The 16,432-nt window shown below is 39.7% G+C and overlaps 1 protein-coding gene across 5 annotated transcripts in view; it reads left to right on the top strand.

Moving 5' to 3' along the window:
• tiam2a (TIAM Rac1 associated GEF 2a) overlaps window positions 1–16,432 on the top strand; it is a 149,816-nt gene that overhangs the window by 105,638 nt on the left and 27,746 nt on the right. For all 5 annotated transcript variants that reach the window (XM_038271560.1, XM_038271558.1, XM_038271563.1 and 2 more), the window contains exons 10-15: window positions 7,195–7,371; window positions 9,928–10,032; window positions 10,124–10,202; window positions 10,292–10,381; window positions 10,471–10,689; window positions 13,217–13,311. In XM_038271560.1, the coding sequence (XP_038127488.1) occupies window positions 7,195–7,371; window positions 9,928–10,032; window positions 10,124–10,202; window positions 10,292–10,381; window positions 10,471–10,689; window positions 13,217–13,311 (765 nt within the window). The remainder of the gene's footprint in view (window positions 1–7,194; window positions 7,372–9,927; window positions 10,033–10,123; window positions 10,203–10,291; window positions 10,382–10,470; window positions 10,690–13,216; window positions 13,312–16,432) is intronic.

Below are 16,432 nucleotides of genomic sequence, written 5' to 3'. Positions count from 1 at the left end.
GGACGGAGGTATGAAGGAGTCAACGGATAGAACGTACGGACAGAAATACGGACGTGCAGGCCAAACGTGAGGTATGTATAGGCCTTAAGGCTGATGTTATGGAGATTATGGCTTAACTGGATGCTATGACTCATAGTAGGAGTCTGTGGTCAATGTGGAAAGTGTTAAAGCTGCTCTTATTTATGGTCTAGAGAGTAACTGATCAGGAAGTGGTTGAGGAAATAACAATAAAGGCTTTCATTAGTACTGAGCTTTAATGTTGACCTAAATGCTCCGTCTTCCTCATCAGTTAAGCATTTTAAATTCTCTCCGACTTTCATAAATGTAAAATATAAAGATACAGGGTGATTAAAAAACAATAATTCATTAAATTCTTATTTTCTAAATTAAGGCCTTAATTGACACCAAGATGATTTAAATGATAATCATGGGATTTAAAATGCTTTATTTAAAAAAAAGGTTATAAAACCAAGTTTGTCAGATATATCAGAAATAACTGGTTCTGCGTGTTTGCGTGGAACTGCTTCCGGTTGATCGTAAAACCGTATGTTCGGAAAAGAAGCTCAAGGCGGAGAAAAAGCTACAGAACGGGGAAAATGCTAGTTTCAACAAAAGTGGCTGGAAAACGAGGAATTCAGGACATGGCTGCAGCCTGTCGACAGTAAAGATGATGAAGGATTTTGCCGTGTTATATATTGTCTATATATATTTGTGTGTGTGTGTATGTATATATATATATATATATATATATATATATATATATATATATATAAATATAAGTTGATGGCATTAAAATTATTTCTAAGAGCATTAAAAAGCATTAAATTAGAGTTACTCATTCCTGCATAAACCCTGAGATAATAAGGAAAGAAATGGGTTAAGACTGAAGCCTGTGTCTCCTCCATCATTGACCAACTGTGATATGTGTGGATCCGTTTTTTCCTCAGGCTAGGAAAGAAAAAAAATCTATAGATCAGAGCAATTATGTTGTTAATAACAGTGTCTCCTGTTTTACTACTTGGCGCACAAATCCCCTGATTTCTGCTAATAGGCCGTCATCTTTCACTAATCCTTTTCAGTCAGGGCAACCTGTGTTGTTGTGTGCAAGTGTCCAAGCTCCATTTTAACTCAAATGGTCTCTCAGACAGCGAGCAAGTGATTCCAGCAGGGTGAGGATGTGCAGACGCTGGGAAAAAAGGGAAGAGGCGAGTAGCTTCATGTGATTAGCCTGTCAGTTCTGCTGCTGGTTGGCCTTATGCATAGGTTTCTCTGAGGGAGATGGTTTAGCTTCCACCCACTCAATGTCAGCTGAGCTGGGAATTGAAATGTTGTGACTGCATAATAACAACTTAGGTTTGACGGCTAGCTTCATTTATTGGAAGCTCTTTTCTCGTCAACAGGCATTTGCATATATTGATTTGCCAAATAATTACTGCCCCTTAAACATGTACATATTTTATCCTTTTGCAATCCCAAATTTCTATGTTTATGGGGCTTCAATGTACCGTAGTTGATCAACACAATGTTGTGTATAATTATAAGATGTAAGGGGAAAGGTGCTTGGTTTAAACAGTTTTCAAAATAAAAGCTTTAGGAATCATTTTTAATTCTTACTATGGATTCGTATTAAAAGTAGACTTTGAACAACAGCTTATGCTGAGTCATCCCAGTTTAGCCCAGGCTGCCTGAAGGTGAATCTCCTCCCCACTCTCTAACGGGCCTTTCTGGGGTTGCCTTGTCTTAAATCCCATCCATCCTCCTTCGACTTAGATCAGCTTTCTTGGTCCTGCTGATGAAAGTCATTCCTACTGCAGGATGTTTCCCCCAACAATTTATGTTGGATTGATTAGTGCTCCAATTGTTGAAATCTTTATTTATAAAACTGAATTCCTAATATGTGGTGTGTTCGTTGGTCTTCATGCTTCCTTTTGTTGCTGATGGTCAGTTTGGCCTGTGAAGAGTTTCAGAGAACAGCTATATCACATGCGATAACGCAAACACTGCATAAATGATCTAGAAATAAGTCAACATTTCTTAAATGAAATGTATTTACTAGGGATGCACGATATTGGGATATTGGCTGATATCCAATATGCGATATTTTAAAACTCATGTAGCCGATAACCGATATCGATACCGATGTTAAAGCTGGACAAAAATAAGTAGTCATTGAAAATAGCAGTTTTGTTATCCCTTTCTGACACTTTGAAAAATAATATACTCAAATATATTTTCATATGCTGATATCAAATAGATTTTAAAAAATGCGGTATCGATCTATTTTACTTTCAAAATCTGGTGAAATTTCATCGTTCTGTTACAAACTCTTGTGATACTTTGCAAATTCTTGTGAGATTTTGTTAGTAAAATAGATCGATACCGCGTCAATATATCAACATATAAAAATATGGCAACATTTTGTGAATTTTCTGGGGATTTCGTTGCATAACGATGACATATAGCAATATTTCATTAGTAAAAGAGATTGATATGGTGTTTTTAAATGGCAATATATCAGGATATGAAGATATTGTGATATTTTAATGTATCAATATTTTTTCCCTCGTCTTTAGAAGTTTTTAAGTCTGTAAAAAATAAGTTTTTGAGGAAGAAGAAGAAATATTTTTAATTTTTTTTTTTTAGACTTTAGAAATTCAGAAGCTGATTCAGTTTTAAGGCCGATACAGGCCGATACCGGTAGGGGGCCGATTATAACGTGCATCCCTAGTATTTACCCTTAATCTGAGTAGGTAAATAAGATGATCTGCCAATGGAATGAGTATTTTTACTCTTGAAATAAGACAATGCAATTGTTTTCTTCTTATTTTAAGTGTAAATTGTCTTATTCCATTGGAAAAGTGTCTCACTTACCTCCTCAATTTAAGAAAAAATGCATTATTTTGTCCTGTCTGTCAATGTGGCACTAAGAATAATTTTCTTGATGCCAAAAAAGGGCCCAACAGATTTTGCTCTCACAAGTGGAGCAGTACGGCTAGCTTTATTATGATTATGCAGGGAGTAGTACAGATTATATGGAGACTGCAATGTAAGTAGAACAGGAAAGGGAAAAACTGGAAAAAGGAGAATAGATGAAAGTAAGGGAGACGATGATAAAACGTCTTCAGTGCAGTTATTTTAAGAATAAATTATCTTGATTTAGATTTTTTCCAGTGCATTTAAGTTTATGGTATCAAAGGGGATTAAAAGGTTTTGTGGACATGGATACTGTTGCATTCATCTTCATTTGCTAAACAAATACTCACTTTCATACAGCTTGGTTTTCACCGATTTCCTCTCTTGATTCCTAGACCAGATTAGAGTAGGGCTGAAACAATAAGATTAATACAATTTTTGTATTAATAATCAACTAATCTAGTAATCTATTAACCATTAACTGGAGCATTGAGAGTAAAAAATATGCCTTTAGCTGACAGAGTAACCAACCATGAGTAGCGATTATACCAAAATTGTAAAAAAAAAAATATGTGTAAACATTTTGCATTTAAAATAAAAATGTTATTCATTTGTCAAAATGCTCTATCCAAAACTCTTCAAGTAGAAAAGCTTCAATTTCACTTTGTTTAATTTTGCAAAAAGTCTTTAAGGAAGTTTTTTCTATCGGATTATCAAACGATTAATCTGAAAAATAATCGACAGATTGATCGATTTGCAAAACAATCGTTAATTGCAGCACATAAAGCGGAGCACATCCCCCCCATTGACCATCATCTCGTCCCCCCTCATCCATGACATATTGATCTTTGTCTGTCGCCATCTCTCAGCAAACTCTTACTTCAAACTCCCACACACACACAATTTTAAATATTCAGAGATATTTAAAGCCTTCTCTGGTTGGTGCCTTCTACACTTTGTCAAAGGAAGGATGTCTGGGTAAAGTTTTTAGGAAAAGAAGAGTATTACTCTTTAATGTAAAAGAGTGAAGTCGTCTCTTTGAGCTCAGCCTATCTATAAAGGGCAGCGCTACAATATTTGTGTCGCCAAGGGCAACAGAATGGGTGTTTCTCTGCAGCAGCCTTTATTTTGTGGCTCATTGGGGATCCTAACTGGGAAGCTATTTCCACATGCGAAGGAAAACACTGTATCCACACACTTGCTATTCAGAGCACCTGTTGAAGTCCAGTGCCGGCTTGGCAACCAGGCAACCATTGATCTGTTGTCAAACCATGAATGAGCGTTCAGTGTTAGTCAGCTACTGGTGAAGCTGATTCTGGAAACCTTATTTTTGACTTTTCCGGCTGCCCAGATGTTTTTCGGACACGTTGACACGAAGTTGTAGAGCCATGACAGTCACATTTGAGAGCAGGCAGTGACTGAAAATCTGCTTAGGAACATCAGTGTTTTTATTTAGTTCAGTTCAGTTTATTCATATAGAGCCAATTCACAACATATGTCATCTCAAGGCACTTTACAGTTCTCAGATCATCCAGTCAAATTGATTCAAAGTTGATTGTATCGACTCATTGACCCGCTTGCAATCCCTCACACTAGCATGCTTGTAGCGACAGTGGAGAGAAAAAAAACTCCCTTTTAACAGGAAGAAACCTCCAGCAGAACCAGGCTCAGTTTGAGCAGCCATCTGCAGATAGAAGCAGGGATACAGAAAGCAACTGTAAAAGGCAGCTCCGTCCAGGAAACACACAGCCAGGCAGACGAGTTCCGAACCAACTCTCATGTCAGAGGATAAAGAGAGCACATCCAGCCAGTCATAGTCAGAGAAACAGGACTACACTGAAAATCAGGCCGATCTTAAACATCTATAAACAAGGGTGTTGATGGCAGCAGCACAGTTGATATTTCTCTCCAGGATGGAGTCACAGCCAAAAAGGAACAGATGAGGTGAAACTACTATGAGAAAAAGCAGAGAAAGCAGAACGTTAGAGATTGAACTAACATATTCTGCAGAGTGGGAGAATAGAGATAATATGAAGCAGAATGATGAAATAGGGGTCTCTATGTCCTCCAGCAGTCTAAGCCTATAGCAGCCTATCTATAGAGATATCAGGATAACCTGAGCCAGTCGTATAAGCTTTATCAAAAAGGAAAGTTTTAAGTCTTCCCTTAAAAGTAGACATGGTGTCATGGACTAAAACTGGTAGTTGGTTCCACAGGAGAGGAGCCTGATGACTAAAAGATCTGCCTCCCATTCTACTTTTAGAAATTCTAGGAACCACTAGTAAACCTGCAGATTGAGAGTGAAGTGCCCTGTTAGGGACATAAGGAACTATCATATCTCTGATATAAGATTAAGATTCATGCACAAACCTCATTGTCATCTAAGCATAAACTGATGCTTGGTGTTTTGTGTGTGTTTGAATGCAAGCAAGCTCTGATTCAGAGACGTCTGCTTGTCCCCTCAGGCTGTTTGTCTTGCAGGGGAAAAAGGTCTTTTTCCTCTTGAGGTGATTCATCAAACCAAGCAAACAGCATAAGAAGTTGACAGAAAAGCTCATACACATCAGATAAAAAGGGGGGAAAAAAAGCTAAGCACACTGACACACAAAGCACTCTCCATTTAATGGTCCCATAATGCCTTTAAAACATTAGCAATTATCCCCCCTCGCTGCCCTGTTTCACTTCAACTTGATATTGTCGTTATATTTGGTGCGTAGCCTTTCCTCATGATCTATGGCCATAATAATTGTGGCTTTAAGCTGCACTTGTGGTGCCGGCCCCCGACTCCATGTCGCAGCAGTGGTGTTTTTTTGTCTCTCCAGAGACACAAAGTCTAAACCAAAAGCCCCAAATGGCTGCCTGTGAGGCCGTGCAGCGGGCTAACCCCCACCTTAATACCCGACTCAGACCTTCCTCCTAATGCCACAAATACTGCAGCTTGTAATTACCTTCCAGATCTTGGACTGATTTCCGAACACAGTCATGTTCATTATTTGCCTCATAAAAGTATTCACACCCTTTAAGCTGTTTCACATTTGGTCCAGTTTAAACCGCAAACTGCAATGCATTTTATCTGCAGTTTTTATTCATTTTTATTTTTTTTAATAATGGACAAACGCAAAGTTGGGGGAAAAGGTGAAGGAGGCAGATAGATGGAGCCATGATACAATTGCCCAATGCTTAAAATCTAAAAGCATTGAATTGTATTCAAAGCCACAGAACAAATATTTTAAGAACTGCATTTCGGTGGTATTTCAGTTGCATATCGTTTCCTGTTTTTAACACCTTTGCTTGTTTTGCGACTGAAAATTCAACTTTTTCTTTTTAAAGTCGGAGAGATGGGATGTCATTGCTGCACGTCATCATTAAGTGAAGGTTTTAGCTTTTTTTGACACATGCTAACCATCCCCACAGCATGATGCGGTCACTGCCATGTTTCATGGTGAAGAGGGTGTGTTCAGGGTTATGTGCGGCTTACATTTTCCCACTTATATATACTGTATAATATATAAATATACTTGGTGCCTATTCAATTCAGTTTATTTATACAGCGCCAATTCACAACACGTCATCTCAAGGCACTTTACAATTCAACCAGATCATACAGTCAAATTGATTCAAAGTTTTCTATCAAAGGAAAACAAGTTGATTGCATCGACTCATTGATTCAAAGGCAATCCCCACATTAAACATGCTTGTAGTGACAGTGGAGAAGAAAAACTCTCTTTTAACAGGAAGAAACCTCTAGCAGAATCAGGCTCAGTGTGAGCGGCCATCTGCTGAGGCCGACTGGGGTTCAAGGAGACAGAAGCAGAGATACAAAAGGCAACTCTCAACCAGAAGTCATTCTCCAATGTCAGAGGATGAAGACAACACATCCAGCCAGTCACAATCAGAGAAACAGGACTATCACAAAACAATGAGAAAAAGATTCACTGACTTCGACTTTGACACCCTGAGGTTTTATCTGGTGTCTGAAGTGGCCAGTTTGGCCTTGGTCGGTCATCTTGTGTAAACGGCCACAATGATGACTGTAATGTGGAGCAACTGACATCTATGATGTCAAATGAATTTCTGAAGATGGAGTTGTTGAACATATTTGCTCCAGTCCTTAATCCAGAGCCAAGCATTCAGACTAATGAAAGTATTGATTTCTGTGCGCTGACTCTCAGTGACTCCCTCCTTATTTACCTTCTCTCTCATTCCTCATCCTGTTACACTTCTAAGCTGATCATCTTCTGTCTTCTTCGACTTACCCCCATCTTCTCCTTCTTTCCACAGAGTTTCAACATGTTGACGAGCATCTACTCCATGTCGCCACCTAACGGGGGTATTTGGGACAACATCGACGCTGCCACAGACCTGCTGGCCTGTGTCAGCATGCCAGACGGCCTGACAGTCAAAGTTCCCATCAGAAAACACCAAACAGCTTTTGACCTTCTCTGTGCAGCCTGCAAGGTAGGTTTTTATAGAAATGTCATTTAGTTGTTATTTAGTTTTTGTTTTAAAGCAGTCTTTTTGACAACAAAACATGTCTTATTGCCATGGCTTTCTTAAAAGAATAACCCACTAGGATATGTGGATGGTGAAGCATCAGCTTGACCCTGTTAGCACTACTTGTGTGTCGGCTGACCTTTCGTTGTGATGTGGATTAAGTTTACTCTTCTAATCTAACTTCCGTCTTTAACTGCTTTCTGATGGGGTTCTCTGCTGCTTGCTTTTAAAAAAATGCTAGAGATGGTATGCAATAAATTTTTTTAATCAAGTCAATTGCAGGGTTTTTAATTAATTAATTGATATTAATCACATTTTAATCAAAAACCCTATGTTCACAAATTACACCACCTTTTCAATTTAAAAGCTTTTTCTCCCCAATTATCGTATAAATAATTATATGAGCACGCCAACACATTTTTTGATAAAACAATTTAGGTTATGTAAGGTGTTTGGGGGGTATCTATTCTACATGAATTAATTGTTTAATTGTGTTTTTTTTAACCTTTTTATTATTCAATTCTTTATAAATCTAGAGAGCATGTAATCTTATCTTTGTCTGCCTGATTATTTAATTTAAAGCATGTTTAAACATTTAATCCACACGCAGAGTTCCAGTTTGAGCAGCCATTTTCCCAAACCATGTCTTATTCTTAAGTGTTTTTGTGAATAACAATTTTTACTTTTACTTGAGTAAAGCTACATTTAAGTTAAGCTCTTAGTTACATTTTGGCGACTGTACTTCTGGTTATCACTGCATTTTAAAACAAAGGCATATAAAAGCATCCCCACCCTTTAGCCATCAACCCTTCCTACATCAAACCTCTCTCTGTTGTACATTATATTAGACCTAACGCTGCGGTTATGGTGAAAATATTCCTTCCAGACTTAGATAATGGTTAATTATTAGTGCGGAGGTCTGCAACCCCTATGGGGTCCATGGAGGTACTGCATGGGGGTTGCGAAAGTTTTGGTTGAAATTTTGTCCACTAATTGAAATGTATTTAAATACACATTAAATACACATGAATTCAACACACTGTGGTAAACATATAAATGGAGGCAGAAGATGTCTTTTAGTCATCAATACACACATTCAGCGACACACAGGAGTTCTTTCAAGCTGGGCACCGTTTCATTCACAGCACCTGTCCCATTAACCCGAAATCAGAAACACTTTAATAATCTTAGGGCGAAATTACTTTCATTACATTACTCCATCTGTAATAGAGTGACTATAGGACCAGTTTGATATAACACAATGTCTTACAATATATATAATTAGGGGGAACCCGCTCCATCTCGCCATCAGTTTTGGGGTCCTTGGCCTGGAAAACGCTGAAGACCCCTGTTTTAATTAATTTAGCTAATTCTAACATCTTCAGCTAGTTTCTACTAGTCTGTTTGGATTCATGCGGATATCTTTCTCTGTCTGCCTCTGCTGCTATTTTATGATGCTAGTAGTTCTGCTGCACTTATTGCCCTGATATATCCGCATTTTTTCTGTACATTTTTCTGCATCTGCTTAGAGAAGCTCAGCCTCTCTCCCTCCGCAGTGACTTTTATAGCAGACGCGATGTGACCCGGACTCTGGTCAAACAGAGAATTTTGCTAACCAGCTTTGCTAAACAGTGAGGTGAGGGATGGAAACTGAGGGCAGAGAGAGATTTTAAGAAAATCAAACCACCCTGCTGCATGTAGGGTCTCATATTTTTGCGAGAACGCCAAAACGTCACAACGATGTAGAAAAAATAACGGGTATATTTATTACCTTAAGTCTACATGAAATCTATACCTACACAGACTCATGAAATACTATCTGTAAAATTATCTATGTAAACAAACCTCATCACTTGAGAAGGTAGGTGATGCTGACGTCGTGGAAGACATTTTGTCCCGTAACGCTCGCCGTACTGTTGGGGGGGAGAAGCAGTGGGGGGGAGATGTTCATGTTGCTGCAGTCTGCAGTCTGACCGCTAGATGTCGCTAAAAGTTACACACTGTAGCTTTAAGTTATTTTATTTGTACATGGACTTTATAAGTTAAAGCAGCCTCGCCCTCATTAATTGTGTTAATTTTTTTACACGTTAAAATATTTCTAATTAATGAAATCAAATTAACGCTCTTAAGTCCTGTCAAAAATTACTTCTTCATTTTATTGATTGCAGTAAATATAACTACTTCAACAAAAAATCTTTATATAACTTATTAAAAAGCTATTAGAATGATTTTTTTTTCTATTTTGGATTTATTAGTGAACCAACATTTAAAGCTATTCAGAGTTTAATCAGATCTTACACAGGAGTGTACACGATTGTTCACACTGCTTCCTATTAAAGCCTGCATACATTGACACTTCCACACAAATTATCCCTTTGTTTCTCCACCACGTGCAAAGTTGGTGAATAATTCACACCTCAGCAGCACAGCAGCTGTCCACCTAAGTACTGGTGCATGAATTATGTCTCATTATTGTCTTCATGCAGGCCACTGAACATCAATGTTTTCTTGTGTGAACAGGTGAAACAGCTGGACCCGAGTTCACATTGCGTCCGCCTGCACAGACAAGCAGGAGAGGAGGTGGAAGTCCGGTTCTTAGCCTCCTGTGAGCTTCTCCATGATGTGGTGAGAAGATGCATGCATCCGAAAACTCCCAGAAGTATTAAACATTCTGGCTTTTTGATGGTGCATTCATTTCTTTCATTGCACTCTGCAGGTCTGGGATCAGCTGGAGGTGGTTTCTGCTAACGTTTTTACTCTTCAAATGGAGAGGCCGAGTAGCACTGCAGACTTTGGTCAGTAAGAGTCAGTTATGATTTCTGTGCATACTTAATCCTTTTTTTTCTTTATTTAATTAATTTTCCCTTAAACTCTTTTATGCCAGGCTTTGCCATAACAGGACACATTGACAACCAGAAGAACAGCAGGATCTTTGTGAGCGAGGTTCTCCCTGATGGGCTGGCTTTCAGTGAAGGTGACAGCTTTTCGCTCAATCGCACCCTTACAGCTTTTTGCATCTGCTCTGTAGGCTGTTTTTCCTGAAAAACACACGTTTGCTTTCAGGTCTGCGTCCAGGCGACGAGATCCTGGTTCTGAACGGCCAACGTGTGTCCGCTCTGGACCTGGCATTAATCCAAAACCTGTTTGCTGAACCAAGCCTGCACCTGAGGCTTAGGAGGGATGGACCAACATCTCCTGCTCGGGCTCACGACTGCCTCAGCCGTCCATGCAAAGATAGCCAAGAGGCCCGGAGTAAACACACCAGAGCCAAGTCCTCATCAGGTGCTTTTTTTTTTTTCTTTTACACGCAACTCCTGAGACAACAGAATTTACTTTCACTTTATGAAGTTGAATGTGACATCAATCTTACAGTTTGGTTTAATCTCTTTGCAAATGTCTGCTTTTCACACTTCTAATATTCAACGAATCTTTAATTTAGTACTTTTCTTTATAAAAACACTTTGTCATTCTGTTGCAACCATGATGCAGCAACCGAAACCCGAAGGTCCTCTAACTACTGTCTTCATCATCTTGCATTTTTGCATCTTTTGTTTAATAAAGAGCTACGCTTGGTAAGTGTATGCAAACGGTAGGGATCTGCTCCTAAGACTGTAGGTAGTTTTGACACGTAAACCACAAGACAACCAACTCACTTCTGTTTTTAGTTAAATTCTCGACTTCCTCTGCAGTCTGTAAAAAAAAAGCTAAAAGAGAAATGCAGAAAGAAGAAGTTTAGATAAAGTTGAATCGAACTGGAGGAGTGAAAAATGCCAGACGGGGTCTTTGAGCCCAGGAGGCTCATTAGCTCTGAGTTTATGGCGTCCTGTCAGGCTGGTTTAATCTCACAGTGGATGCGAGGTGACAAAATAAACGGTAAGTTTAGATTTCACACCACATAATCCCACCTTTATACCAGAGTAGCAGTTTCTGAAAGCTTCACATTGTTATAGTGACCATTGACTTGCAGATTTTAATCCAGAAAGTTCATGAAATGAACCTTACTGGATGCTTTGCGTTTTTAAATCTTAAAGATTCCTGCTTGTGCCTCTCTTCTTGATCTATGAAGGATATTTTGCCCGTTTGACTGCGTAGAAACAAAAGCTTCAGTTTCAGTGAAAGTGTTAATTGTCTTCTCAATTCTAGCAATTCATTAGTGTTTCCTCCAGCATAGGCATAATTGAACACAAAGGGATTAATGATTTGAAGGCCTCATTACTGCAGTTTAAAGTGATGAAAGTGCCTGCAGTTTGTGTTCTTTGACCTTAGAGGGCGTCTGCTGAGCAGCCTCTGCTCCAAGGCACGGCTGATGAGGAGATGAGGAGGTAAACACTGCCAGCGGAGGAATTAATGCTTGTATGACAGGAATTACAAAAGCCTTTTGTTTTGCTTTGTTTTTCGCTGCAAAGAGGCACTTTGTCATTTCTGTCTGCAGAGATTATAATGCAGAAAAATGAAAGGACAAGAGAAATGAACGTTGATGATATCTTTAGAAAATCTACTCCAGGAGTAAAAGATTTCTTGACAAGCTTAAACAAAACCCAGAAAAGTTCCTTCCTTTTGTTTCCTGCTGTCACTCTGGCCTTCCTCCCACTCGTCATCACAATAACGTGTTTTTATCTGCCAGCTCCTGCAGTCTGTCCTTGAGATGTTGAATTTTTAAAGTGCTCACATCCTGCAATCAACACTGTTATGCAAGTAGAAACTGGATCTAGAAGGAGTCTTATTTGTTTTTAAATAAAGGAGATTTGCAAGTAGATCTTTATATGCTAGAATCTAACCAATTTTTTCCTTCACTTTTTAGTTATATAGTTAAATAAGAGAAGAGAGAGAATTAAGAATGGCTTTGTCACACACAGATGGACGGATACGTTTTTACCTTTAATAAAAAAGACAAATCAGTTTCTCTTCAGAATATTTTAGCATAAAATAAAATCAGTTTAAATGTTTAATATGATAAAGATGCTTTGATATTATTGTGTCTATGATCATGTTCTGTTAAATCAACAGTTGCCTTACTTGCAGGTTTTATTTTTTACACCATGCACAGGACAATAATATGCAGAAATACGCCACAAAAGAAGCTGGCATTGCAGCGATTGTGTGCATTCTTTTATAATTATGGAAAATTAAGTGGAAGGACAAAGAAGAGCACAAAAAAGATCGACCTGTTTTACAGCGGCCTGCTCTTCATCCTGTGACATGGGAGCTGGCTCAGTTGCCTTTTGTATCTCTGCTTCTTTCTCCTTGAACCCCAGTCGGCCTCAGCAGATGGCCGCTCACACTGAGCCTGGTTCCACTGGAGGTTTCTTCCTGTTAAAAGGGAGTTTTTCCTCTCCACTGTCGCTACAAGCATGCTTAGTGTGAGGGATTGCATTCGAGTCAATGAGTCGACGCAATCAACTGGTTTTCCTTAGATAGAAAACTTAAGAATCAATATTTATGATCTGGTGAACTGTAAAGTGCCTTGAGATGACATGTTGTGGATTGGCTCTATATAAATAAACGGAATTGAATTGAAAAAAGTGGCCAATCAGCAGGGAGTAATGCAGCCTTTTATGATTGTAAATCTAATCTCATTTAACAGTTTAGGGGAGATTTAAAAGGAGCTGGAGTCTAGTTAGAGATATATTTAAGTTTCAGTTTGACTAGCTGTCACCTAAATTGCTTAAACAGTATCAGGTCTGTTATGAGGTTACTTGCATGAGCTGCAGCAGAAAAAAACACAGCTGCATTAGGACGGTGGTATATAAGCATCCACACGTGAGCATACACCTTCTGTTTGACATCCTCCGTCTCTCTTTCTCTCTAGATGTGTGTGCAGCAGCCGACAATGGAGAATCCCTGCGCGGCGGCCTGGAGAACGATCACTCCCACTGCGCCCACAGCCTAGTTCAACACAGCAAGGTAGGATGGGCTGGAGCGTGCACGCTTATCCTTCTCTCCCCTTCCAGGTTTGTGTTTGTTTGTCGGATAAAGAGAAATCAGGAGTCTTCTGCATGACGCTGTGAGGCTGCGCCCCCTTGTGTGGCAGCTGGGAGGCCCATCCAAAGCAGACTGGCACCAATCCGTAGCATTACCATAATTAGGATCCTCCGTCATAGCCACCGGTATAAACACAGCTTATTACTGTCACACAGACAGGGTAGGAGGCTGTGTTGGACTCCCACTGCCTCAGGCAGACGTATGCACATGAAGATGAACACATGTGAGGGAAAGGCCTCTAAGGAGTTGACTGTTTTTATTCTATGTTGCAATTAATTTCTCACCCTTTTTTGGGCACAAATTATACACTAATTTATTGCTTCGGTCCTGTAAACTTTAGGTTAACAAACTTTAATATGGGGATGTTCTCTTTTATTAACAGGCCATAGAACTGGTTTGATTTGAATGGCTATTTCTGTCCAATCAGGCTTTTTGATTTGTAAACAGCTTTTATTGATGTCGTTAAGTGAGAGCCTTTGCCCTTGGGAGTGTTTTTTTTTTTTTTTTTTCCCTCTACAGCATGAAAATGTAATGTGCTAAAATCTGTGCTGCGGCATTTATTGGGAGCACTAATGAGTTTGTGTGGTCACTGGGAAAAAAAAAGGCAGGTGTTAATGATGTAGGCATGGCTCGGTGCCTGAAAGCATTGCTGCATATGTTGATGCTGTTCGCCTTCTCTCTGCTCATCCTTCCAAACACAGCCGACCTTAATAGTTGTTACAGTTGTGAGAACACGTTCAGCTAATTTCCCCGTCGTGTAATCTTTTGTTAACGAGAAGGGATGCTCATTTTCTGCAGGGATTCTTGAATGGAAATTTGGCGGCCAAACGTTTGGTGAGATGAACCTAATAGTCGCTCGGCTAATTGGGTTCACTGAGAAATTTAGCTCAGTGTTTGAACCTGAGGTCAGTCAGGAGGAAGGCTGGAGAGAAGCAGCCTCCTCTTCTCTTCGTTCTTTCTTTTTGTTTGCCCAGCGACATGAGTCAGTCCCACTGCGCTGGGATCTGCACTGCACCACTTCTGCTGCTCAGCTCCCTGCCGCTTGTGTTTTTTACTGGGGAATGAATTGAATAAAGGTGTGTGTGCAGGAAGGAGGCCCACCGATGTGTGTCACTAAGATGCAAAAGGAGACAAATGCCACTTTTTTCATCCGCTATGTCAGGCACTGTGATGAGAATTTAAAAAGGAGTGGGAGATAAAATACAGGGTAAGAGATTGCCGCTAGTAAATCAAATTTTTTTGCCTTCATGCAGAGCTGGATTTTTATCACAGCGCAGCCGTCTGCTCATTCTCCATGGCGGAGATAGCGAAATTGAGTCACCGGGTAGAAAATCGGCCCCGCATCATCAAATGGGTTCATGCCTGCCAGCTCGGTATAAAAGTCGACTGAAATAGATGGACGAGAAGGACACATTTCAAGTGTCTCGTCGCACCTTGTAATCAGCGGCCTCATTAGAGAGCGGCCACCTTTGATTAATTGCTCGGTTGCATTGCAGTTTGCTCTCACACAGGAGAGATCCCTACACGTCTGTTCTGGTTGAAGGAGTCGTTTGCCATCGTTGTAATTCACGTGTTGGAGTTACATAATGAAGCATTTGGATGGGAGAACCGTAGCACCTCAGTTTAACACAGAGATGTGGTTCTGTTATGAGCTGAACCAATCGATTGCTGATGTCAGCTGAAATGGTCTCGGATAACTCCCACGAGGCACCTCAAAGCTAAACTGGTTTGTTATGGATAGAGGGCGGAAAAATGCATTAAAGCCAATGTTTTTATTCCCGTTTGTTGCTCAATTCTTGTAAATTTAAACATTTCTGACTGTTGGTAGATGAAATAAGAAATGGGTGGTATGATCGCTTTCAGTAAATCTATGCTTTTTGAGTCAGTTTTAGTTTCAGTATGATTTATTTATAAAAAAAGGAACAATTACTTCTGCTTCCAATAAGATTATCTATATGGTTCACCAGTGAGGCTATCAGCACAGGTACCTAGCCTGCAACCAGCTGCTGAACAGCTGCTAAGAGTGAAGGTGATGTTCCTTTAGTTTGCTCTGTATTTTTTGGGCTCAAATGTTCTGAAATGGACAAAATCATCGCCTTTAAATCTCATATTCACCTGACCAGAAATGTGCAGCAACAGCTATGGCCTGGGCAGAGCTGGATAAATCTATTTATGCTATGATAATATCTACGGAAAACGGAGAACACAAATCCAGAACAGAATCTGCTTTTACTGAGATAAACCAAAAAGCAAATCTTTTATTTTTTTTTGTAGCTGTTCAAATAACAACCATTATTACTGAGGTGTATTTAAAATGAATTTATTGTTGGTGATTTTTGGTACATGGATTTGAAAATATAAAATAATCATCTGTAATAAGGTGGAGGTTTTATGATGTTTTAGCAAGTTCTGAGCAACAAATCTGCAAAGAAATAGAAAGTTGGAAATGAACCCCCAGTTCAGCTCTCAGAGTACGGAAAGCTTTTTCATATACACCTTCCCCACAGACCGATAAACCCGGGAAGAATCGGCTTTTAGTGGCAGCGGTAACAGCTCACTGATGAGATTGGACCCAGGTCAAACGACTCGGCAAGCGGCCTGCGTTAAAATCGCCTCGGCTCTTTTTGGCATGCTGTTAGAACACCAGACCTGGTTCAACACGCTAATTTACGCGATATCATTGAACGCAACATACAGACAACAACACAACACACCAGTCGCTTCTAATCTGACAAGCCGAAACAACTAAGTTTACACTCAAAAAACATGGAGCAGCTCTGGTGGGAGAGAATAAGGCAGATTAAAGAACGATAAAGTAGACTTACTACACCCTGGCTTCCTTACATGTTGCTCTCCATTGTTTACTTTCCTGATTTCTGTCACACTGGTGATATCATCAACGCTAACCATGTGATGGCGTCAGCAGACATGCAGCTGTGGGGGGACAGACTCGATGCACCTGCCAGCTAGGGGTTAGACCAGTGTGAAGGGAGCCAAATGCCAATTAGTAGAAGTTCAACGCATGTTTGGAAAATGCTTGTTA

Source organism: Cyprinodon tularosa, unplaced genomic scaffold (assembly GCF_016077235.1).
Source record: "Cyprinodon tularosa strain WSP-4 unplaced genomic scaffold, ASM1607723v1 ctg80, whole genome shotgun sequence".
Lineage (NCBI taxonomy): Eukaryota > Metazoa > Chordata > Actinopteri > Cyprinodontiformes > Cyprinodontidae > Cyprinodon > Cyprinodon tularosa.
Note: the sequence above shows the minus strand (reverse complement) of the source record. Positions and strands in the feature narration are given on the sequence as shown.